The sequence below is a fragment of the Toxotes jaculatrix genome, chromosome 16, assembly GCF_017976425.1.
Source record: "Toxotes jaculatrix isolate fToxJac2 chromosome 16, fToxJac2.pri, whole genome shotgun sequence".
NCBI classification, from domain to species: Eukaryota; Metazoa; Chordata; class Actinopteri; family Toxotidae; genus Toxotes; species Toxotes jaculatrix.
In genome coordinates, this window is record NC_054409.1 from 12,220,285 (window position 1) to 12,246,202 (window position 25,918).

Here is a 25,918-nt window from a genome sequence, read left to right on the forward strand (position 1 = left end):
AGTTCCTACTTTGTACAATACAATAATCCATCTGCTTTGCATGATTCAGTGATGCCGGTTGACATCAGGCATGGAGTTCCATCAGTATTATATTTCTGGACTATTGTATTTCTCTTCATTTCTATATATGGATCATAATTTGATTAGAAGAAGAAAGAGACATTGACTTTGCTTGACAGCTCAGCTTTGGCTCTGTGGCTTTGTTTCCAAGCTTCATCAGTACATTAATCTCTGTCCTGCAAGTTTCACTGCACCTCTGCTTCCCAACATTAAATTTCATGAAGGCTACTGCAGATTATTTGGCTTTAATTATTCGTCTCAATGAAGTATAATATATCAAGTAGGGTGAAAGACTAGGCATTTCTCAAGACTCACAATGATAAAAGTATAATAAAAGTATGCTGATATTAAGTGATAGTGATACTAAGACATGGAAAATTGATCTTTTGCAGTTAGCCACATGCCTGTGCATATATACAGCTTCTGAGAATAATAACATGGTATATATGTACAGTGCATCTAACATTTTCTTACTAAAACTTTAGGATTTATTTCTCAGGTGTTTTTAATCTAAAAAAAACACAGTTTATTAGATAAAATGACAGGTTTGCTCAAGTCTTACTGAATGCAATGTAAAATTTTGCACAGTGCATGTAAAACTTATTTGTGTAAATGATACTAGAGCAACTCCTAGAGGTGATGGAAAGAAATAACACTTTCCTCCATGTCCTCTTTTTTTAAAAAAAGATTTAACATAGAGATTTTATAATGATTTGGTAAGATATGATGATTTTCTTGAAGTTGGGCCAGGTTAAGCTTTTATGAGCCAGGAGGAACATTTTCTTTACAAACAGTTGTATACTCCTTTTATGCTGATAGTGTTTGTCCAGCTTAACCCTGTTCTTAAAGTTTACCAACATTGTATTAACAATAAATATTATACATACTGGAAATAGTAGCTGCAGAAGTAGCAGCAGCTGTGGTGTTGTGTTGCTGATACTGGCAGCTACATGTACAGTAAGAGAAAGCGAATGAGCGCATACTATGTGCAGCTGTTAATTCAGCTGTGTTTTGGCAACATGTTGCGCCTGGATTTGCCCCAACCACAGTCTTGAAGCTGAATGGACCTGTAGGGACCACAATGTTATTCCACATAACAAATACTCTGTGCACACATGCAACGTTTACTAAACATATGGCCCTTTTACTGTGTAATGAGCAGCAGTTTCTCTCTGTGATGAAGCTGTTCATCTGAGAGTGAGGTGCCTTTTTGCAGCCAACTCTGATCTTTACACTTTTGTTCCACAGATCTCAGTTTAAAAGTCATGTTGCTATTTTGGCTCAATATCTGACCTCTGCCCTTCCCAGCCACATGTCCCACCAGCCCACCAGAGGGCTGGTTCTACTGGCTGCTCCTGTATGTCTGTCAGTGTATGACTGCCTCTTACAGGTGGAAAGTAAAGGGGGCCTGCCTGCTATGCACTGCCACTATCCGGGCTGCTATAAAAAGAGTGTGGTATGCTGGTTTGAGCTCACTGTTGTTGTCAGCCAGTGTGTGTGCACAACTTAGAAGGGCTGAGGGTACAGTGTTTGGGTTAAGGAGAAACTGTAAGCATGGCTGCCACACACCGTTTGGTTATTGTCCGCCACGGAGAGAGCGCCTGGAACCAAGAGAACCGCTTCTGCGGCTGGTTCGATGCTGACCTCAGTGAGAAGGGTGTGGAGGAGGCCAAGCGTGGAGCCCAGGCTATCAAGGAGGCAGGCCTCAAGTTTGATGTGTGCTACACCTCCGTGCTGAAACGTGCTGTCAAGACCCTGTGGACCATCATGGAGGGCACAGACCAGATGTGGCTGCCTGTAATTCGTACCTGGCGCCTGAATGAGCGCCACTACGGAGGCCTCACTGGTCTCAACAAAGCTGAGACAGCTGCCAAGCACGGTGAGGAGCAGGTGAAGATCTGGCGCCGTTCATTTGACATCCCACCTCCACCCATGGACAAGGACCACCCTTACTACAAACTCATCAGTGAGGTGAGACATCTAAAACCGAAGGAAAAGAGGTGTTGACTAATTTAGAAGCCAAACATTAATATGAACTTTCTTAGTTAATCATTCTCTAAAGAAAAGCTTTAACCAATTAAAACTAACCAAAGAAATACCAAACAGCAGCTATTGGTATACACTAATTATGAGAGCACCAGCCTTTACTTAGCAGTCTTATCAGTCAGTTATGTAACTTCTGTCAGTTGTTGTAGGAGTAAACCAACATCTGTTATTCTCTCTACCTCCAGTCCCGGCGCTACAAGGACTTGAAGCCCGGTGAGCTGCCCACATGTGAGTCACTGAAGGACACCATCGCCCGTGCCCTGCCTTTCTGGAATGACGTCATCGCTCCCCAAATCAAAGCTGGGAAGAACGTTATAATCGCTGCCCACGGCAACAGCCTCCGTGGCATCGTCAAGCACTTAGAGGGTGAGCATTGCAGTCAGCTGGTCGACAAAAAAAAAAAAAAAGAGACAAAGAAAGTGCTGCAGTAATGAATAGATGTGGATGTTTGTATTGAATCTAACCACCAAAATGCAATATTTCATTAACCAAAGAAGAAGTTTGGAAATAGATTTTATCACATTTGCATACAAGGCCAAGACCTACATAATCAGTCACACACACACACACATACACACACACAGTTGTGGATTACAGTGTGCAAAAATAGCACACACGGACTCTCGTACCACAGCTCAGAGACAGGGGAGAGGGACATGAGCTTGGTTCCCATTACAGTCACGACCTTTATGTAGAAAGGTTGTACCTTTTCGAGGAGTAGCCAGACATGGATAAGGGAGTTATACAGCCAGAGAGCCTCAAGGGCAAAAGTAAACTTCAGATAGGAATGGTGTCAAGGCTCAGGATGAGGGACAGACGTAGATCAAGTTTCTTACATGTCACAAATTGCTGCAATCAAAATAACTTAAAATACAAGCAGATAGAGAGAAAACCTGCCCTCTACAGTTATTATGTAAGACCACTGTCCTTCCTGTATCCCTAACTGGGATCCAGACAGTTTTATATTGCATCGGTTACATTCTCTTTGCTCTGTCTGCTGACCTGTATGTCTACCTGTCTGGTTTATCTGCCTGTCTCTCTAGATATGTCTGATGCAGCCATCATGGAGCTGAACCTGCCCACAGGAATCCCAATCGTGTATGAGCTGGATGCTAACCTGAAGCCAATTAAGCCCATGTCTTTCCTCGGCGATGAGGAAACCGTAAAGAAGGCCATGGAGGCTGTGGCTGCCCAGGGTAAAGTCAAGAAGTAAACCTGCTCTGGTGGCTCCACGAGGAGGCAAAAAAAGAGACTGTTCCCCCTTTGTCCTTCAGCCTTTCCTCCTAACCATTCATCTATCTTTGTAGTCCATTCCAACTGGGGAAATGTTTAATGGTTCTTTTGGAGACAGGCCATTTTCAGCACATTAGCCTTGTTCGTTTAAACGACAGACAGAAAGATGACCTGTCAATCGAAGCAGGCCTCACATTTTATGCAGCCACACATCACTCAGCCCTTTTAAATTGTGGTCAAGCCCTATTTTGAGGGCCCCACCACCCTGGCACAACTAATAAAGAAACCATATTTTTATGTGGGCCTGTGTCTGTTCAGTTTTTCTCCTCATCACCTCTTGCCTCTTTCCCCTTTTTTTCCTTTCTTAAGATTACATTGTCATCCTTATTTCTTACTCCTATTCTTCTTCTTTGGTTTCCCATTCGGAAATCAGTGTTTTCAGCAAAGTGCAAAGGTGCTGTGAAATCTTATCCAAGAGACAGAGAGAGAGCGGGGGGAGCAGGGGGATACACAGTCTGACAGATAAGTCAATGGGTTCATCCTGGCAGCATTCCCATGATGCAGGAAAAGGCTTGTCTATGTTTTTGCCTGTGCTCCACCCCACCCTGATCACACTGAAGAAACACAGGCAAAGAGTCATTTTAAGCATCTCATCTACATATTATACATACATGAATGTTATTAACAGGAAATCAATGTCCTTTGGGACTGAGTTAAAACCCAAATAAGAGAGTGGAAGGTCATAATGAATACACACAGTATTATGTATGTCAACACAAGTGGTATTTTGTGGCATCGCTGCAAATCAATACAAATTATTCAGAGAGATTACTTTTAGTCCATGATGAAACATTTCTATCCTATCCAAAGTGGTCTCTGTGCCCTTCTACAGGACATTAGGGGTCAGTGAATGGGTTGATGAGAATGAAAATGACGTCTTTCATTTGCTATGACCTCTCCATTCACCACATCTCCACCCAATGTGGCATCAAAGGAAATTTTTGATCCTGTTAGATTTACAGACTTGACAGACAGTCTGTCATGGAGAACTGAAGCTGTTCTGGTGGATCTTAATGGCCAAAAATATTTTTTTGACACTTAATGTTGGATTTTCCTTTGTGACCCATATGTATGTACATCAGCATGGACAACATCTTAGTACTGCATCCCTGGCAATTTGAGGAGTCCAATGTGTAAAATGTCCTTGTGATAACAACGCTAATGTGCTGATATTTAGAAGGTGTAATGTTTACAATGTTCACAATCTTGGTTTAGCATGTTAGCATGCTAACATTAACCAATAGCACTAAGCATAAAGTACAGATGAAGCATAAGAATGTGATTTATCTCAGATATTGGACAAATTAAGACTGGAACCTGATGATCGTGTTTTATGAAAAGTTCTAAAGAGCTTAAACCATGTACGTCACAGGTTAAGGACTATAACTGATTGATTTAGGTGAGTGTAGTCACCGTAAACCTGTCTTACTCTTCTCCTTTCATTCACTTCAAAATTGAAGCATCAGTAACAAACAGACAAATTCACCACATACAGTAGATTTAATTCAGCATAGGCATGGTCTTACAATTTATCACCACAACGGACATTTCTTTCTGAGTATTACACATTATTATATTGTATTATTAAAACACACAGTATCGGACGAAAACACCAGCAGGACTGCAGAGGGAGCAAATGATCCTGGTTCAGATCTGCATCTGACGTTATCATGCCACCTACTGGCCACTAAAAAGAACACCACTCAAGTGTGAGTGAGATAGTGTGTTAAAAGGTTTTTATTAACCAGTTTAACTATTGTCATGGAAATGGTGCAATTTTGCCATGTCCATAGGCAAGTGTTTCATACTGGGAATCTGTGAATATTAATAAAGGTTTTTTTATTTCTTATGCTCACAAGCTGGTTTGCAAGGCCTGTCCACAGCCTTGGCATTTTCATTTGACAGGTCACTATTGTAGCAGTTCAAGTTCAAATCCATTGTTAAGGTTAAAAATAACAGCTTCCTCATTATCTCGTAGAAAAAAGGCATCTGAGGTGGCAGACAGGCACTGTGATGCAATCAGAAGAGGAGTATTTTCCATCTGGCACAGACTCTGATGTTGATCGGGATGTTTGGTTCAGTCAATGTTCAAACAGGTTTAGGAGTTCAGTCATTGTTTAAGTCTGAGGGGTTTTGATCTGTAGCAGTTTTAGCAACACTTTGCCTCTTGAAGGATGTGAAGAACCTTGGGAGAGATGCTACCTTGTATGGGTTTTTCTTGTATGAGACTGCTTTATTGGTTTCTGCTTTGGACATATCTACATATTCTGCAGCACTCGTCACATTCCTCTCTATGTTGTTGATCAACTCGCCCTGATAGAAGAAAAAAATAAATGACTCCAGTGAAATTGTCGTCGACATGACAACATGATCGACAACATCTGATGTCATAAAGCATTTCCAAATGAGGCAGCTGTCTTACCTGAATCTCTAACAGCATAGCAGTGTCAGCAAATACCTCATGCAGCTCTTTGATGCTGGACTCGAGGGAGATGATATCCTGATGACGAGACTCAATCTCACTCAGAGCCTGGCTTGAAAACCGTGCACCAGAGTTGATCTGTGCAAGAAAAAAAAATGCAGCAGTTGTTTATATAATCATCATAAAGCTTCGCATTACTTTCTAACTACATTCATCTAAATGATCAATAACAAAACCAAAACGACAGTCGACATTACTAACTATTGCATAGTAATTTTTTGTGGTGCAGAACTTAATGAAATTCCACCAACATCTGATATGAAGATGGAAAGATTGTCACGGTGCAGCATCTCCTCCAGCTCTTCTTCTGTTGTCACTTTATCCACTGAAAGACAAAACAAAGACGGTGAGGGGAGGTAAAAAGAATGAAACATGCATTTTTGAATGTTCACCACTGGATGGCGTAATTACACCTATTCTCTACTGCTATTCCACTTTCTCCAAACTAAAATCAATTAAGTATAGTGTTGGTGTAAAACCAAAATGCTATCTTGATCTATTTATGTGAATCAAAAGACTGACAAAAAAAAAAAAAAAACAATACTTGGAAAAGAAAACACAACACACCCACATGAAAGAACCTTTAGAGTTCACTTAGCAGGCAGGGAATTTTCAAAGGATATGTGAACGTGGTCTAACAGCTGTGTATCCCTTCTGAATTTAAATGATAGTTTGTTATAAAAATCAACCTGCACTGTTTGAAGACTCCAGGCTACATACTGGAAAAGGAAAACAACTCAAATTATAAATGTACTCACTTCTTAAGATACTACATGTCGGCTATAATCTCAAATTTGACAAGTGGGTGTAGTGGTGAGCTTTGAAAAAGAGAACAAGGAACCTAAAACACTAATGGGGAAAGAGTAATTAAAGATAGTTTTAGTAATTAATAGTAATTAAATTTCATGTTGAGTTTCTTACTCAGACTAATTAAATAACTGGGTAGAGGAAATAATATTACCACCCGAACATCCATTACCATCTCTGACTATCTGAAGTATTTGTAGAGAAACATCTACACCAGTATTCACATCCACACCACCACAAGTTTTCTTGTTAGTAAAGAGTGAGCAGAGGCCCCATCCTCCCTCAAATACAATAACTGTGCTGATATAAGATCCTGAGCAGAGTGGGGGGAGGATCAAGTGTTTATGTTTTGCTTCCATTTGCTTTTGGCAACTCACCGATCTCCAGCTGTCTCTGAATTTGTGCTTTGCATTTGTCTCTGAAGGATATTTGTGACTTATGGTAGCCCCGGATGACTTCAGCAAACCAGCGCGTCAGGTGTGAGTGCTGGTGAAAGGGAGTCAGCACAATTTCACATCAGATTATTGAGCCAGAAATAAAAAGGAATCAGTTTAAATCTTGTACACAGACCAGTGTTAGTAGAGATTTTGTCAGGTGCATAAAAGCCGTTGTGAATAACTCCTTTGGTTTTCCAGGATTTTTTTTTTCTGAGGGATGCAATTACATAAAATTACATAAATACACATACATAAAAAAAAGAGTTAACCATCTTTGCGCACCTGGCTCATTACACAAAATAAAACAGCCACAAACCTGGTTCTTCTCTATACGCTGGATTACTGAGGCAGTTTTACCGTTCTCCTCCACAGCCATGTTTTCCTGCATGGCTGAAAGAACATAAGACAGGACCAAGTCAAAACCTCAATCAAGGCCTCCCCATCACAATGTCAGGGAAAAAGTATCTTGGTTAAATTAAGTCTGCTAATTATGTTTTCTCCATTCACACTATTATTCTGTGACACTGACTGCCAGCAGCAGAGAGGAATGCAGCAGCCATCTTCTTCTGTTTCCATTTGCAAGTGAAATCCAGTGTTACAAACCATACAGTCCCAGAAACTGAGAAAGTGTGCACAGTTCCTCCTAATTGTCACAAAGCCACTCTGCATGTTAAAAGACTGCTGTAAAAAAAAAAACACGTCACATCTAAACTGACTGTGTTATGTCCCACATATCATATGAGACAAAACAATATCACACTGTGCTATCACTCAAAAAAAAATCTCGACTCACATTTTAACTTGGCTTGGATCAAGTTGGCATTCTTCTTGATCTCACTGTTCAGCAGCTCCAGTTTGTCTTTATTTCCTAAAAACAACACAAGTTCACTGCATAGAAGGAATCATTTAAAAGGTGTGTGTCATATCAAAAATAAAGTGTAAAATCCACATAATCTAGCCCAGTCAGCATTTCTCAGTGACATGGAATGTGGATTCAACCACTTGGTGTTATTTTCAGTCACTGCTGTGCTTGTGAATGTTTTGACACATGTTCAAATATTCATCCTTAGTCCTAAATTGGTTATGGACCTGTGTAATGCCTGGTTTATCTGTTTCCATGCATTACCCTATACCTGTTACCACCTCTACAAACAGACACAGGTGTGTTTGTCAAAGGCTGTTGAGCCTTTCTGTTTCTGTTATTGTTTGTCCTTTCAGTGTTGTGTACCCTGAAGGAGGAGATACTGCAGATCTCTGAAAGCATCAGCAGAACAGGGAAGGCATCAAGTTTCTACTCTTCTGTCATTTGAAAACTTTTACCAACTTATAGTCATGAGGGGTCCTTGGATAAAACCTGTACCTTGAACTATGATGAAGATGCTCTATACTTACTCCGGTCTTGGTTTGGGGAGGAGAGGATGGCGCCATGTCTTGTCTCCACCTCCTCTGCTTGACCGGAGATTTTTTCAATGAGGCTTCTCACCTCCTCTACCTGCACACACACGTACACACACTTACATTAGGCTGCATTAGGCTCTTGTTAGGTACACAAGATAAAACACAAACACGCTGTGGTAATAAGGTTACCGTTTTGAAATAATGCTCCATGTTTACTTTGCTCTCTGTTGTTTCTGTCATATCATCCCGCTGCTGCTGTTTAAACAAAAAACAACAACAAAAAAGCAGGAACTCATTAGGTTACTTTAATATAAAAAAAGCCACATGAGGCTCGAGATAAACCCTTTTAGCACCATTATTACCGGCTATTTAAAATAAAAATGAAACAATCTTCGTTTTAATACGCTGTAGCTCTAAGAAACAGAAACTGTAGCTCTTCTGCTCAGGCGACCGAGGTGAAGTTAACTTTCTAAACCGTTTGGATGATAAATACTTGCTCACTGACCTGTTATCACAACAATAACGAGAAGTAAGTCAACCGCTAACGGATATTTCTATTACTTTCGGTATTGACGATAAGCTTCGACCTCTACCTGCGGTGTGTCCTCCGGACGGTTGAGCTGAGCGCACCTGTGTGATAAAGAGCGCGCACACGTAGGCGCGTTACCGAAAAACACGAGCAAACAAAGAGCTTCTCCAACACCTGTGTTACAGGCACACGGAACAGGTACAACTGAAACACCTGTTCATCCTATTAAAAATGGAGCTTCTGAGCCGTTTTCCTCGCGTGTGGCAAATGACTGTAACTGTGCGTTAAATGTGTTTGAAAGTTATGTGATATGTCCATGTGATTTTACAACCTACCTGAGGGTGGCGCTATAAGCTACCCTCACACATCGACTAATAACTCCAGATCAGCAAAGCTAAAGCTCCAACCTGAGTTAAAATCGCATAGATTGGTTTAGTATATATTTTAAGATTTTTGCAATCTTAGCAAGGTTGTAATGCAACGTGAACTATGTTTAATATTCATCCACTTAAAATGGAAGCATTGCAGATATTGGACTAAATGTGGCTGGACCCAGCAGTACATCCGGAGGACATTAACCTACATCCAACAACTGATTTAATTGAGCTGAAGTTGTTTGATGCACATTAATGTTTGGCCAGAACACATCAGTAAAGCTGGGAAGGCACACATACAGTTGCCGCATGTACGCAGTAGGAAAAGCACAGGTGTGGGTAATAAAATTAATGATGGCTGGCTTCCATTTAGCTGTGGTGGTTTCAGGGTCCTGTTTTTATGCATGTTGCTTCACTGTTATTACTAGGTTCACTTTTATAGCCATAGTTAATAATATTAGTAACACCTGTGCTTCTCATAATGTGTGGACATGAAAAAATGCATTTAAAAAAACCTATATTTTTGTGAGCATTAATAGCTGTTATTCTGGGCTCATTTACATTGTCTTCTGTTTTTCACAACATCCCTGACATATCTTTTTTTTTTTTTTTTAACAACGATATTCATTAATTTAATTTACTAAATCTAAACAGTATTTGTCTCTTCTTTCCTTGTCTCATCCTAGAAGATTACCAGCATTTGTACGAAGTACTGTTTATTGTGGTTTATTGTGATGTTAAACAAGGCCTCCTTCCATTCATCCATCCCAGTCCTTACAACTCTGCTGTTGCCTGAGTAGTAACCATAAACTTCAGGGCTGCTATAGTTTGCAGCTTAATAGCACCATGAATGTCTACATGTTCTGACATATGATGAGCTATTGTACCCTATGAAGGCTTACCTACACAGTATATTTTCATGGGCTTTGTATAAATGGTGAGATCTGGTAAAAAAGCTCCTCATATATGACTTAAGACGGTTGCAGCCTCAAATGGATCCCAAGTGTAGTTAAGAAATAAATTGTTCAAGGAGTGAGGCATTTCCAGGGCCAATTCAGAGTCATTACATTGCACTAAAAGCCCAGCTGCATTACAAAAAATCCATTATGCACTGTTAAAAAAATGAAAGGCTTCTTCTCTATAAGCTGACATACTAAAACTAATGTCTCTACGTTTCTGTGTCACTACACATCTGGCAGATCCTTTATCACAGTGCGGTGGACATAGCTGCAGCCAGTAAAATAAATCTGATTCCAGTATGGAAATTAACAATAGCAAGCATTGATAATAATAATTATTATTGTTAATGGTTGGCCTGTAAATCATCATGGTTACCCACAGTAAATCTAACTTTTTAGTTTCAAGAAGTTTCAAATTTGCTAGACCTTTAAACAAATGAACCAAAAACACGCAATATTTGAATCTGATGCATCAGCGTAATCAGTTTTGGAACAAACACATGCAAATGCACCTGTTTCTATAACAGCATTTTATCAGCTGGCCTCTTGTCACTGTGCATGACCTGAGTCTTCTTGTGTCACTTCACATAGCTGGAAATGAGTCTGTGCTTGGAGACATGGGAGGATCACTGCATCTGCCGCTTCAGATGAAAAACCTGCAGAGAAATATATAACAAACCCTCAGAAACCTACAGCGTGGCCTTTTCACATCAGTGGCACACACAGAGAAAAGCTTCTGTCTCCTATCAGAAGTGTTGTTTTTCATAAATAATGCAGTGAGTGCTTGTGGGTGCGAAAGGGCTTCTCTGTTTCTTGGTGCACGGTACAATGCACAGAATGCTTTCCATCATTTTACCAAACACCTTGAGTAAATGCAGGCCTTGGTCATCGTGTAGCTTTTCAAGAGAAATTGTACAGATGTGGTTTTGTTTGGTGTTATTCTGAATTTGATTGTTAATTTTCAAAACTCATTTTTAACTCAATGAATGCTGCACATTTCGATGATAATATCTCAGAACAGAAGGCAGGTGGATCCTCACAGTTATCAGGGTGTGGCAGGATGTTTGCTCACTAACTGATATGCAGCGATCTTGCCATCAAACACCTGTTCAGTCAGTCCTTCACTTGTCATGTATATTATCCTAAAAATACAAAATTGGTCCAAACCTGAACCAAATGTAAAGAGAGCTGTGCCATAAAAATAAACGGTAATGTGTCTCAAAAGTTAATAGAGTTATTTCATTGGTTTACAATTGAGTGAATCTTGTTTACTAATTTTCCAAAGTCAAATTTCAAGTTTTCAACAATCATGCAACAGTTTGAAATGATTGCATACAAACAAAATTATGTAAAGCCCTGGTTCAGTATTTCAATACCATTTAGGCTACAGCAGTGCATGTAATAGTTCATATCTGGTGCAGAAAATATGGAAATTCTGACCTTTCATTTCTATATACTGTTCAACTGTAAGAAGTTTAGCACCTTCCTAAGGTGGGAGGTCAGAGCATAACTGATTTCTGACACTTTAGCAGGGTGACAATTGGCCCTTGCAGGTGTTTGAACATGGGAGTTTAACATAAAAAGCAATCTTGGGCTAACTGCACCTCTGTGCTTCCCTTCAGACTCCTCTTTAGTTTTATACATGTAATATTTATTGAGGAGAGACCTGGAAACATACTTCCTTTCCGAGGCAATGAAATATTGCTGATATGTATCTCTAGGGTTCAATATACTTTTGATATGAATTAAATTCTTTTTTTTTTTTTATTTCATTTAATGCATTTCTTTCTTCCTACCACTAGAGGTAGCTTTAACATTAAAATCTGAAGACTTAAAGTGCCTTCTTTCTTCTCTCTTCTCCTTTTAAGTATGATAATCAATACCTGAATCAGCACTTCAGGGTAATTCAATTGACTTAGACCCAGGTTTTCTGAGAGATCCGGATTTAATAATGAATAACCAATATATACTTGACAACAGAAATATTTTATGCACTTTCAATAGATCTGAGAAAATAGAATCCACAGCATCCACTGGCAGAAAATCAGGAGGTGGTTTACTCCATGCTGCCTGAGTCAGCAAAGGAGGCCATATAGCAATTTTGTTGAGTGATATATTGATATTATAAATATAATACAACACATATCGCAAAGTTCTTTTGCCCTTTATAAAAAAAGGTGTAGGAGAAGCAAGGTACATAAACAAAGGAGACTCTTAAATGGATTTTACATGATTGACCACTGTACACGTTCTCCTACAGTCCCTGGACAGGCTACACCTGCAGTGCCTCGCATAGGTAATTCTGTTGTTTCTGGCCAGTGTCCTGTCCAGACAATAATGAGCTGCTAATTACTAATTAGCAGTCTGCCCGGTTCACACTACAGCTAAAACAGATGTACCAGCCAGCTCTCTCTCTGCCAGCATTCTTGTCCCAGCCTCTACATCCAATACAATTAAGGCTCTGTGGGATAACAGTGATGGAGCTTAAGATGTTGTAACATGCCATTATAATGCAGAGGGTGGTGGGACTTCTTTGCAGAGACAATCTGTAGTAGCGTCACCCTGAATTAGTTCAGTCAGAGGAGTGGTTGTCTGCCATCTGGGTGGAGTAGGAATGAAGCTAAAATGCAAAGGTTAGGACTGTTACTACAGTAATGTGGTTGTGTGCAGATTTATGGACATTTTTTAGTGGTTATTTCTCAGTAACTGTAATTCCTCCTGCAGTACGGGAATTAACACTTGTGGGTTTTTTTTAACCATTAAAAATGTCCTTACAGGTACATAATAGTTTGTATTTAAGTGTTTTACAAATCATTTATTACATTTTTATATGTTCATTATAAATGCTAAATGTATGGAGGCTAAAATTAGCAATGAAATAAAATAAAACAAGAAGACTGAGAAGATCGAGTCACACTTTTATTAACCATAATCAGCAATGGCCCCAGAGGGAATTTAACCTCCTTAACCTTGCAGTTTTGATGCCCTGATCTACACGTGGAGCAGAAGAGGCCCACACTTTTTCTTGTTAACAGTTTTCAATGAAAATCAATAATGCATGCTTGCTGGCAGGCTCTGAAGTCCTTAGCAGTGATTTCGCAGATGGGTACATCCAGGAGTAGGCAGGCAGGCAGCTGGGAAGCAATTTTGCTACATCGCTGATGATGAGTCCCCAGCGAAGCAGCGGTAGGACACCAGTGGGGGAAAGTCCAGCTGCAGTTTGAGTCGGATACTTCTCTGCGTAATCTTGTTAAACCAGAGATGACTAGAATTAAAATACACAAATCCTCCATAAGGATTTGAATCACACACACACACACACATACAAGTGAGCATACATAAGTTAATATATCCATACCTCGGCTGCTCCTACTCCTGTCAACTGCCATCTGCTGTCACCTTTTAAAGAAATCTCAGTATCTATATAGTTAACTGTGAAGTGAATGGAAGCCTTTACACATGAAACACCTAATTAACTAGGCAGGGTAAGGGTAGAGGTTTACTCTCAGTGTAGTACAGCTTAATTGTCTTTTCATTTTCATGGTTAAAAGCTGGATCTGATGTAATCATGCAGAGCTCAGTGGGTGGAGTACAGCACTCACACTGCCAGTGAGACATCTAAAAACATTGCCTCCACCAAGGCTTTTCTGTAAATGGAGAAATCCAGCTTGTCCTCCAGAGGTAAATATCATAATTCAGGAAAGTCCAGAGTATTCCAGAATTGTTGATAATAATATGGTGTAATATATGTTTGTTTTGTCCACTTTATCTTTTGACTACTATGCCTCAATTATTGACTTCCTATATTTTCCAAAATGACCTCTAGCATTTTTCAGAGAACTCTGTCAGACAAGGGATCAGCAGTTTTCAGCCCATATAAAACATGTCAGGCCCCTAAACCCAACCTTTTACAGCTACAGTGCATTACAGATGGAGAATTTGATATATCTGCTTCCTTTATAATGGATTTCTCTCTGTGTGATCATTAAGTGTCAGAAAGGAAACCTGGAAACATGGAACAAGGCTTTTACAGTTTGATGACAAAGTGCAGGAAAATAAGGCAATTCGAATGAGTAAATCTGGTGTTATTTAACCAGAGAACAGGATATCAAAATGTAACTGCTAAATGGCACATTATTATGAACATTTTTTGCTGTTGTTTTCAGTCACTTACGTTTTATTAACACTGTTATCAGTCACAAGGTATGAGCTTATTAATGGACTGTGAATATTGTTTTTCTAAAAATTAAATAAATAAATTATTAAATATGAATCAGTTATTAATCACTTCTAAGTATTTACTTTAATAGTCATTACACTGTTTCATCTTGGCTTTGCCTACATAGAAAATTTAGGAAATGTATCTTGGGGTGAATGTGCGAAGGAAGAAGGAGGTAGATTTATCTCCTTAACAAATTTCTTTAATTACTTTAACCCTTCTACACTTACACACTTCACACAGTAGACTTTCTAATTAGCCCAGTCATCCACAGTAATGTGTTTGGAGGCAGCATTTACTTAACAGAAGCATTCAGGACTTTTAAAGGATTTCTTCACATCTGTTACCAGTGTAAGGCAAATTACCTGAAACACGTCAACAGTTATTGATATTACTCAGTAAGAAAGTACATTAGCATCACTTTACTAACCTCCAATTCTGACTGCAGGTGATTCCTAGGATTACTAGCAGCTAACGTTAACAAGCTAAGAAGACGTAACATAAATATTTTTTTGACGTAAATATGACAACTTTAGACTTGCTGTAAGTTGCACCTCTCCCCTCATGGTACTGGCCTGTCTTCCCACACCTCCAGCTCCTTCACCAAGTTAATGGAACAGTCTGTCAACTTAACACACAGAGACTAAATTGATATTGACCCGCCATGAATTCCTGGTGAGACAACGAACAAGCAGACCCAAATTGTTGAAGTACTGGAGCATTATTGATTAGCAAGTGTAATGTAAATACTGGATTTCAAATTGCACACTTGTTACTGAAAAAGTAAACACATTAACCGTAATAAAGTATGTAATGTGTAAAGTGCCCAGCACTGTCAGGTACTTAAAACTAAAATAACTATATTTTTACTCTCTTTTAACTCTGATTTTGGCATCCACCAACTCCCGAATGGAAATTTCTGGCTCTTTACTTTAGTGTACAATGGTTTTCTAGAGCTTTTTGGTGGAAAACAGCTACCCTCACATATTATAATATAGTACAATAAAAACATGTCATGTTTTTATTCTATAACATTGATAATAGTCACTTTGAGCAAAAGAGGAACGACTTTGACATTTTTAAATGCTGCCCAGTCATCACACAGGATGTAGGCCTGAAGTGGAGTATTTTAAGGTTGATAAGTGCATTGATTGAAAACCCAGTCCACTTTATGCCATCTCGCACAGACAGGAGAACACTATATTTCACCACACATCCATTATCAGTTCATGGCATACATTAAATAAAATGATTTGATTGCTGTTAACACCCAAGGGATCTACCCCTGGTAGTTCTTCGCAGAAGCATAGGACTGTTCATTAACTTCTTTGCCACTCGTGTAATTGTGTGTTTTGTGGATTAAATTGCGTGGACGGCAGGGCACAAAATCACTGACACGAAATTGAGGTTGTATAGACACACGCAAGTGTGAAGCTCTTGTTCTGGACACGTAAAGAAAAAGTTAAACTAACAGTGACTCTACTTTCATCCCAGGTAGCTCTCTCTTTCCTTGAGGCCAGCTCAATCACCTCATATAGAGAGATAGATTGCTACCAACAACTATGATACTCCTCTCAGCTTTTTCTAACCCTTGGATGTGATAATGAAGTTTTCTCAAGGTTCATCTCAACTTAACTGAAGATCTCTTCAAGCTGAATGTAAAGCACTGGTGCTCATTCAGCCAAGATCAATTTTAGGATCAGTTTTACTCAGAGACTGCAAAGCCCACTCAGCTGAAGAAAAAAAAAAAATCCATTCCACATGAGGTTTCTGATGTAAGATAAATTCCAGGCAGTATCCAGCTACGCTTAAAGCATGCGCGATGAAGTCTAAGGTCTAGTCATTAGTCACTTCCTGTTAAAAGAGTCCACATTACATAAGTAAGGCCACCTCACAAGGTCTCTGTATTCGCTCTGTCCGAATGTGAGGTGAATGTCAAAAGAGTCTGGCCACAAGTTTTACAATCATATCTACCCTGTGACGCTGCATACAGATAAATAAATCTGTAAAATGTTATACTGGCCAGAGTCTCCCAGCCACACTGGAGGGCAAAGGCAGATATCAACAGCCTTGATGTTTTGCCTGTCAGACCAAGATGAAGGTTGGTGTTCTTCACCAACTATCACTTGAAAAAATTTCAATGGATGAAACTGTAATTAAAGCAACTGTCAGTTGCAGCCCCACTTTGATACCAGTGCCTGTCTTATTTGTCTGATACCATATATTGAGACACAGATCACTACTGCTAATCTTGTTAACATTAATAATTTTTTTTTGTTTCAGAGCCTGCTGCTGTGGAAGGTGCACACATCAGTACAGAAAGGTATGTTGTCTTTCTTCAGCTTTGTTACTGAAAGGTGCTTTTACATTCAGTGTTTTCTCTCTGGCAATCCGGCCTCCACAGTTTCATTACCTTTTATAACAAGCTGCCAGCACCATTTATGTAAATGGCTCATGATTTCATCTTTAGCACGAAACTGCAGACATTTTTGTGCTTTCATTTTTGTTTCAGAGGGAAATTGGAGATTTTCTTGAATGGCTTTTCTTCCATTAGCACTCACCATGAATAGATCTCATAATTTATCAGAATGTATAGCAGCTGAAGGCTTCAAATGACATATAGCCATATAGTATTGTATATAGTATAGATATAGAATATTATGAATCAGAGCTGCAACTTACCATTATTTCCTTCTTGACTTCTCTGCTAATTATTTTCTCAGTTAATCTTTTCATCCACAAAAGGTAAGACTAAAGTAAATACAGATGTCTACAGAGAACAAAATGGCCAAAGTCTTGTCAATCTAAACATGGATAGATTGTGAGGATCACAAAAAAAAAACAAACAAAAAAACCCCCCTGCCAATCAACAGCAGTTGTTAAGTTCCTTTTACAGGAAAAAAAGATCATTCACAAATCAATTTTACAGGGTCACATCTGAGCTCTAAATCACAGTGAGACAGATCAACACAACTGGGAGCTTTAAACTTACCAGCAGATGAAACCTCTAAGGACATTCAGATGTTAAATCTCATTATTAAAAGCAACTGTCACTGATTGAGAAATTTGTTGGATAACTGACAGCCTCAAACAGGTGCCGTTGCATATCTGCCTATCGGACAGCCTCCGCTCTGTGTATGCTTAGTTATAAAAGAGCGACTGATCCTTTAGTTTTCTTTAGTTGCTTGTGGAGAAAGAATTGGCTTCAAGCACCGTTTCCCGTCATCATCTGAGGCAAATGATTACAGTAAGCCATGAACTGTGGCTCAAGGCCCCTCTGATATTCAAGACTGACTGACACTGACGAGCTAAGTTCCCAGCAGATGAACCTCATTGACTCCAGGAAGCATCACTGATCACAGCTATGACAGCACTGCAAGGGGAGTTTAAAAAAAAAAAAAAAAGGCTGGAAATGAGAAATGGAGGTGGAAGGAAGCCTTTTTCTTTTTCACTTTTCCTGTTTGCAGGAAGTCAATGAATATAAATAGAGATTTAAATGAAAGTGAATATGCTGTTATTTGATATTGACCATATACTTCACAGAAATGAAAAAGATATTTGGGGGAAGATTTTTAGTCAGTGGAGGGAGGGCTTGAACTCTAGATGGCAGTCTTGTGTGAAGAGTTTCAACGCCTCTGATGTAAAACAATTCTATTTTCAGCAGCAAGTGTAGCAAAGCTGAAGTTTAACCAACACTAATTACTGTAATTGCAATTGTTTACTTTTGTTATGTGATGCTGATTGAAACCGAGTTTGCCTCCCTCTGAAATCCCATCAGGCTTCCATTGTCTTCGGGCTCCAAATCACTCCCACAGCTTTCTGTGGAATGTTAAACACGCTGGATCAGTTCAGTCTCAAAACAGTCTGGTGAGGTGGCTGTGTCTCGGAGCACTGTCACAGACGACCTTGCTATAAAACGATGCCTGAAGTGATACTCTGATGACCTGGGAGGGGTGAGGAGCTAATTTTGGCTTCCATCCTGCTCTCTCTGCTTTCACCTCTTGGCGAGGATTACCCTCTAATGTTGGTTCATGATTCTAATCCATAACTGGCTCCCCCAACCTTTCTGGCTTAGGACGTCTTAGAAGGAAAGAATGTCCAGTTGTTGTATATAAGAATGTATTTTCTACTTTACTGTTAATCACCTTCCACTCCCTCATTAAACTCCTGCAAGCCACTGCAGCATGTAAAATATATAAGGTAAATCTCAGAGGAAAGACTGACTGATACTGTATTTTTTAAGGCAGTTACCAAGATTGGTATTTGAGAGCAGAAAATTCTGTTACTGGCCAATAGACATTCTCACCTAAAGATTTTTGACAAGGATCTCTAAACTGTGTACTTAGAGGGACATTGTACAGGTGAATTAGAAATTCAACTGTAAAATCATTCCATATGAAGGTCCAAGAGGATCAGAACTTAAAGGGAGACAGGATGTGGGAGGTTTTCAGCTTTATTACAGCTGAACACGACTGAGGGGCTGAGACTGTATTTGGACAAACCAGCAATGTCACCAAGCTAATAACGTGTTTACAGTGGCAATGCTAACACAGTGATTTTAAGCAGGTGTATGTTTGCTAGTTTCACCATGTTAGTTCAAAGCGCTGGTCAAATTAAAATATTCACTTGTTGGTGCTGGATGAAAAGTCAGGGGCTCACCAGAGTGATTAGTTCATCCTGAGGGGGACATGAATGTTTGTACCATGGTAATCCATCTAATGGTGAAAGAGATGTTTCTCTGAGAGGTGCAAATGTCAACCTCATGGTGGCACTAGAAGAAAAGTCAGGGTGGTGGACTGACCCACTGACAGATCAACACTGCTATGCATAGAGCCATGTATGTTAGAAATCAACTTGTCAGTGATTTCTGGTGGACAAAGTACATAAAGACAGCACTGTTTCTAAATGACCGGAAATATAACTTCGACATTTCTGTACAACAATTCCTTTTTTCTTATTGGTTGACATACACTGTGATCCACAATAAACAAAGTAGGGAAAGAAGTTTTGTATGTGATATATTTTCAAAAGCAATAGCAAACCAACTAAATCTCTTGCTATAGATGTCTCAAATGATTCTGTTGATCACATTCATTCTCATTTTCAATCACCTCTTATTCCCACACCACCATCACTTGTCTGTTTAATAATTTCTACTTGTCCTTTCACCTGTCTCCCATCTTTTATTCATTTTGCCCGTAGCTAAATGACAGGCAGAGGCAGACAGAAACAGAAAATGGACAGAGGGAATTCATATGGGGGAGAAGGGGACAGAGAGACAGAAGAATCTACATTTCAGGGACTCTTACCACTGAGGATGTGAAAGCATGAAGAAGAATCTCACTTAAGTGCCTCAACCTATTCCCACCCACTTGTGGCAGCACGTACACCTCCCAGGTCTCGTGCAGATGTGGGTCCTGTGTTTGTCATTCTTCCCCACACACATCCTCTTGATGAATGGCAAAGGTAGGAAGGGGGCTGAGTGAAGATAAAGCAGAATAATACTCATTTGTATTCTATTCATCCAAACATGCTGTTCTCATAGAGAACAGATTTTTAAAAACTCTTTCTTTTAGTATGTAAAGGAGCACACGGGTGCTCTCACACTCTCAAGAAAGGATTGGCAACTTTGAAGAATGATGCATAATAAGAATAATAAATAACAAGATTTTTCAAAATTAAAATTAACCTCTGAGGCCTTTGGAAAAGCCTATAGGAAGCATACAGGAATACAAATATTAGGCACTGTTGATCTGCTTTATTTGTGAGAGCTTAAACTTATGTTCAAACTACTGGAAGAATCAATAGCTGAGGACTAACTTGTCCAGTCTGTCTCACTTCACGGAAAGAGCTATACTGCTGTCCATGCCTAATGGCCTGGGGTTGTTTACCAGGCTAAGAACAGAAGGAAATATATACAAGGCGCTAATTAAGCAATGTACCATACTCTAAATTAAAACACTAAGTAAACACTATTTGAATGGCGACTCACATTCTAATCTTTAACGCCACCATCCTGTCAAACTCTGTATACTTTTGAAATAAGCTCTAACTTTCATTTGTGTTCTAGATCATCATTTTTTTTTTTTTTTTTTATGTCCTGTTGTGTTTTAGGGATTTGTGTAGTGAACAGGTGCCAGGGTGAAAGAAAACCAAAACAATGGAAGATTATACTTAAAAGTGGGACGGCTAAGGCTTGTTTTTATATATATGTTTCATTTTTCCCCTTGACCCTGACGGATTAAGCGGTATAGAAAATGGATGGATGGATGGATGTTTCATTTTTGTATCATCATTTATTTTACCCAGAGAAGACTGAGAGACTGAATGACATAAAATAAACCTGCACATATAGATCGTCTAGACTGTGACAGAGATTAAAAACAACCCTGTGTGAAGCACAAATTGATGCACAAAGCATCTCAAAAGCAATTCATTCAAGAAATGTCACATGTGAATAAAAATGGTGACAGAAACAAAAACAAAATTTATTATTTCAGGACTTATCTTTGTCAGATGACATCGGATTTGAAACTGACGACGCTTCTTGAAACATTTAGTTCTAGGTAGCCGGTAATGGACTCTATTGTGGATTTAATTCACACATCTATTCCTTCAAATCTTGGCGGATAGCACATAAGAAGAAAGCAGATGCCTTATCCTGCCCACTGGACTGTGATTGACATGCAACCACAAATATTTTGATTTGCAAAAGCTACTGATTTGCAACCAAAAACATACACATATAGACGGGTTTCCAAACAATGTCACCAGTGAGATGCTCATGCAGGCACAGTGCAGAAAACATTACAAAATGAATGAGAACTTAAAGCTGCAAATGTAAGGAGGGGAAAATGTTCATTATCTCAAGAAGGAAACCTTCCTGTTAGCCCAGAGGGTTGTGAAGGCTGTGGATGGTTTTACACTGAATGTGTGGGAATAAACGGTAGCTCTAAGGTAAGACAGTTCACACTTTTATAGTGTGTTTAAAGCTTTTTAATGAATGTTGTTAAAACTCTGTGTTTGACATTTGTTCAGAGTTTCAGTTTGGGAAAAGATGACCGCTGATAGAGGAGCAGGCTGGTGGCTTTGGATAGAAAATGTGTCATGTTGTTATAATTATATATAATTTTCCAGAGGGGAAAAAAATATATGAGCAGGTGTACAGAGTCTCTTTTTATGATCCTGTATGGCTAATCAACAATACTGATTAAATCTTCTACTGACACAGTTTGTTAGGAGTGAAGCTCTGCCTCTGTTCACTGCAGTCATCTCTTGTAGCCCATGAGTTTTTGCATTAATGCAACACACCTGGCATTTATCCGGCGTCTGGTACAAGATTAAACTGCGCTGTCAGTGGATGTTTTTGGACACACACAGGTCATTTCTCTCTGACTGTGGAGCTAACTTTGTGAATAACCTCGTTCAACATTATCACTGCTTTGTCACTGGAATATGTGTCATGTTTGCTGCCAGAGCTGACAAATTCCTATCAAAGGTGGCATTTTATATTTGACCTCCAGAGTTTCTGCTTCACACTCAAGCAAAGCAAACTGTCAACGTTATAAGAAATGAAGTTTATTCAACTGCTCCTGTGACGCACACAAAATGTATGGTCACATTTTCTGTCATTTTGTTTATATTTTTTTATACTGTATACAAAATAATTTTTTATTCATGATTTTACTTTGGGTGTATTATATCTGTGAGGAAAACACTTGAATGTGAGCCGTAAGGGTTAATTATGGCTTCTTGGCAAACCCTCTCTGCAATGCAGTTGCATATCAGTATCGCCAGTAGGAGGCAGTGTGGCGCTGTGCTTCTACAAGGGACCCTCTTTTTCCTGCGCACTCTCTCGCTTCCTCATTCATTGAACCGAAGCGTCTGTCGCCTGTCTCGTTCTTTTCTCCTGTTTTCTACAGGTCTGTGAAGTTTTTTTAAACTTGCATAACTACATACACATGTTGTTAAACACCTAAAATGAGTGTGAGGGTAATTTGTATACTTATACAGATATTGTTTTCCTTTAGTTTTTGTGTGTGTGTGTGATCTAAGATGGCGCTGTCTGTAAACGTTTCATTGAAATGAACATAATATGCAAATATGGTTCTGATTTTGGCTTCATCTCATTTCATTTTGGGTAAAAGTGATGTTTTATTGGTGTGATGGCTTGTTTCGGTTACTGTGTTGTGGTTCTGATGTATACCTGATTTTTTTTTAGCACCTTGGAAAGTTACTTTCCGCTCATACATCCCCTCTAAATTGACATGCAGTTGTCATTATTGACAGGTTTTTTTTTTTTTTTAATTTTCTACTAAATTGTGCAGTATTGTGAACTACATGTAAATACAGCTCAGCTTAAATGCTGAAAAAGGACACATTAATAACAGTAGTAGACTGGCTGAACTCCATTATTTTTTTTTAGCGTAAAGGAAGACTGTGATTTACTTTGAAGTAGAGGAAAAGGAGGATTGTAACCAGGTTAGGTATTTTGTTTATTTTTGATCTGGACTTAAGATGGAAGAGACGATGTTTGTTTTTGGCGGAGAGGTAAAACATCAAACTTTCAATATTCAGGATGTGAGGTGGAGTGGGGTAGAAATAAAGCCAATGAGACTCTTTGCTGACTTCAGAGGAAACAGGCTTTGTTGAGTGACAGGACCTTGAACGTGTTTACAATCCAGTTTGCCTGTAGTCTTTCAGTCTGAGCCAGGGAAGGTGTCAGAGGAATTCAAATAAAGAAATAAAGAAGGTAAATGAAGAAGAGGTTAACTCGCCTGTCTTTGGGATAATAAGATATAAAATGAATAAACTTTCAGGGAATGTGTGAATACTCAAGAAACTAATAAAGTGCCAGAAGCATGCAGATTAATGGAACTGAGTCAGTCTTTAAGTTGATTGGTATTGATACTGATTTGATACACAGATTCAATACTGGATTTAGATTTGATGAAATTCTTTCAAATCCCAGTGAAGCTGTGTTACTGTTTGTGTGCAGTCAGAGCACAATCTTTACTCCCCAACAAGTCCTCCAACTGACGAAAGCTTAACAAGAAGAAAACAGAGAATTGTTTTCCCATCTGAAATCTACAACAGCAGGAAAATGTCATTTGTCTAAAACTCTTACAAATCACTGCTGCCAAAATAAAAGTGTTTCCTGATCTCACACAGCTATGGTCAAAGGTTGGTTGGTTAAAGTCACAAATAGGATTTGGTTAGGGTTTGGGAAAGACTGTGGTCTGGGTTAAAATTAGTGCTGCATGATTTGATGAAAATGTGCGATTGCGATTATTGTGGACAATATTGCGATTGCGATTACGATATTTTAAATGAATGGTGTCATGAGTCTACCCCTCCTTATTAACTGTATAAATCGGCACCATATCTCGTGCCAAATGTTATGGAGTCTGTGATTTCCCTGTGTCTTTTTTGAGGTCTTTTTGTATGGTGTGACACTTGTAAATGTGTACCTGCGGCTGCCCACAGCAGGTGGATGTGGCGTCAATTACTCCACATTGGTTTACATTAAATCGCAAATCGCAGTCTTTTATGCGGTTACGTAATCGCACAGGAAATGAACACTTGAATAAGTCCAACATGATGGCATATGATTGTTTCCCCTTTGGAGGGCACTGGAAGAAGGGACCCTTTTTTTTTTTTTACAGTAATACCTATACAGATGGCTGCGCTGCTTGCCTGGATATTGTTCTGCATTTTCCCAAAAGAGGCACCAGCATTGTTGCCCACACAAGATTTCTGAGTCAAACAAAAGGTCTCTGAACAGAGGGAGACAGACGAGGGGTCAGACAAGCAGAGGATATTATTGTGCCACTGGAGGGAGACTTCAATCAGTACCACAAACATTTATTCAAGGATTTTACAGTGTACCAGAGTGCACATGCACATGTACAGTCATAACCTCCTGCAATCGCACACACACACACACACACACACACACACACACACACACTCACACACTCAAACCGTATCACTCAAGAGGATACATTCTGACAAGCATATCTGTAGCCTCTTAACTTTTCAGAAATCTGCTAATAAGTGGAAATGAGAACTTGATTAAAAAATAAGTAACCCAAACTTGTTCAAATTGTATGACACGCTTGAGATTTCAAAAGGAAGAACAAGAAATTTCCTCTAGCTTGCGATCTTATTCCACCTTATGTAACCAGATAGCTGCAAATACCACAGCTGCGGCCTCTCTCGCTTGCCAGTACCTCTCTGCTGAGTCAAGTGCACCCTGTCCAATCCAGGCTCAGAGCGCCTCCTTCTTCGTCTTACCAGCCCCTTTGGCAAGATGGAGCTGGTGCCTATCATGGTGCTGCCATGGCAAACATAACCACTTTCTGGCATCCGCTCCCTGCAGCTGCAACAGAGTTTTTCAACAAGCTCTGTTGACTCTCTGAAGCTTTGTCAGGATACAGGAGAATCCTGCTTGGAGGTGATAGTGGAAGTCAGAAATGCCAAACATCGGCTGGTTCCAGCTTCTCAAATGTGACAGTTTGCTGCTTTCCTCTGTTGTATTTCATTGTACATTGGACATCTTTGGGTGTGGAATGTTTGTTCTGCCAAAACAAGCAATTTGAAGGCGTCTCTTTTTGCTCCAGGAAGTAAAAATGGGCATTTTTCTATATTTTTTGACATTTTATAGTTTGAACCATCACTGTTATTGTTTAAGAAAGACTATAGTCAGCAGATGAAAAATAAGTAGGTGTCATATTCAATTTGGACTTAAAATTTGACACACTGTTGTGAATAGTATTTTGGTCCATGTCTGTTGCAAAATTAAAATATTTTCCCCCGTTTAGGGATCTGGAGACTTTTTCATACTTTTGTCTTATCACGTCTTGAACTTTGTAACTCATTTTACGTGAGACTTGGCACTGACATGGCCTGTAGCAATTTCCCCAAAAATAGAGCCACGACGATCCTGCCCGGCACCAGGATGAGAGACCATATTTCCCCAGCCTTCCTTCAGTACGAAGTGCAAAGTGAAATAAATCATCTCATGTGGAACACAGGATGAATAGTCTAAACTAAACGCTGGAAAGAGAGCGGTCGGGGGACAGCCCTGCTGATAAAAAACTCTCACTTAAATCGTCAAGAGTGACTGACTTGTCAGAATTGTTAGAGTCAACAGATAACAAAAAAAAGGAAAAATAAAAAGCCAGTGATAGATGCACTGTGTGTCTTTGGAAGCTGAGCCTCCATTAGGAGCTTAATGTGTTGACTGAGCCTGGTCTGGATAATGTTACGTGGGTCAATATGGGTGAAATCAAAGTCGTAATATTAGGATTTA

The 25,918-nt window shown here is 39.4% G+C and overlaps 2 protein-coding genes across 5 annotated transcripts; one reads left to right on the forward strand and one right to left on the reverse strand.

Moving 5' to 3' along the window:
* Positions 1–1,521: 1,521 nt before the first annotated feature.
* On the forward strand, positions 1,522–3,636 carry pgam2 (phosphoglycerate mutase 2 (muscle)). Its single transcript, XM_041059524.1, has 3 exons — positions 1,522–2,031; positions 2,292–2,472; positions 3,150–3,636. Exons 1-3 carry the CDS (start codon positions 1,615–1,617, stop codon positions 3,317–3,319), a joined length of 768 nt encoding a protein of 255 aa, XP_040915458.1. The 5' UTR covers positions 1,522–1,614; the 3' UTR covers positions 3,320–3,636.
* Positions 3,637–4,886: 1,250 nt separating this feature from the next.
* LOC121195463 (syntaxin-2-like) lies at positions 4,887–9,241 on the reverse strand. 4 transcript variants are annotated; one of them, XM_041058943.1, is made up of 9 exons: positions 9,154–9,241; positions 8,713–8,778; positions 8,518–8,617; positions 7,919–7,993; positions 7,442–7,515; positions 7,066–7,174; positions 6,133–6,206; positions 5,822–5,959; positions 4,887–5,712 (listed from the first exon to the last, which is right to left on the reverse strand). In XM_041058943.1, the coding sequence occupies exons 2-9, from the start codon at positions 8,761–8,763 to the stop codon at positions 5,506–5,508; spliced, it is 828 nt and encodes a 275-aa protein (XP_040914877.1). In that variant the 5' UTR covers positions 8,764–8,778; positions 9,154–9,241; the 3' UTR covers positions 4,887–5,505. The 4 variants fall into 4 exon arrangements, with proteins under 4 accessions (XP_040914877.1, XP_040914874.1, XP_040914875.1 ...); XM_041058940.1 differs by lacking the exon at positions 9,154–9,241 and adding an exon at positions 9,029–9,131; XM_041058941.1 differs by lacking the exon at positions 9,154–9,241 and adding an exon at positions 9,029–9,130 and having other exon boundaries at positions 8,713–8,775.
* Positions 9,242–25,918: the final 16,677 nt, after the last annotated feature.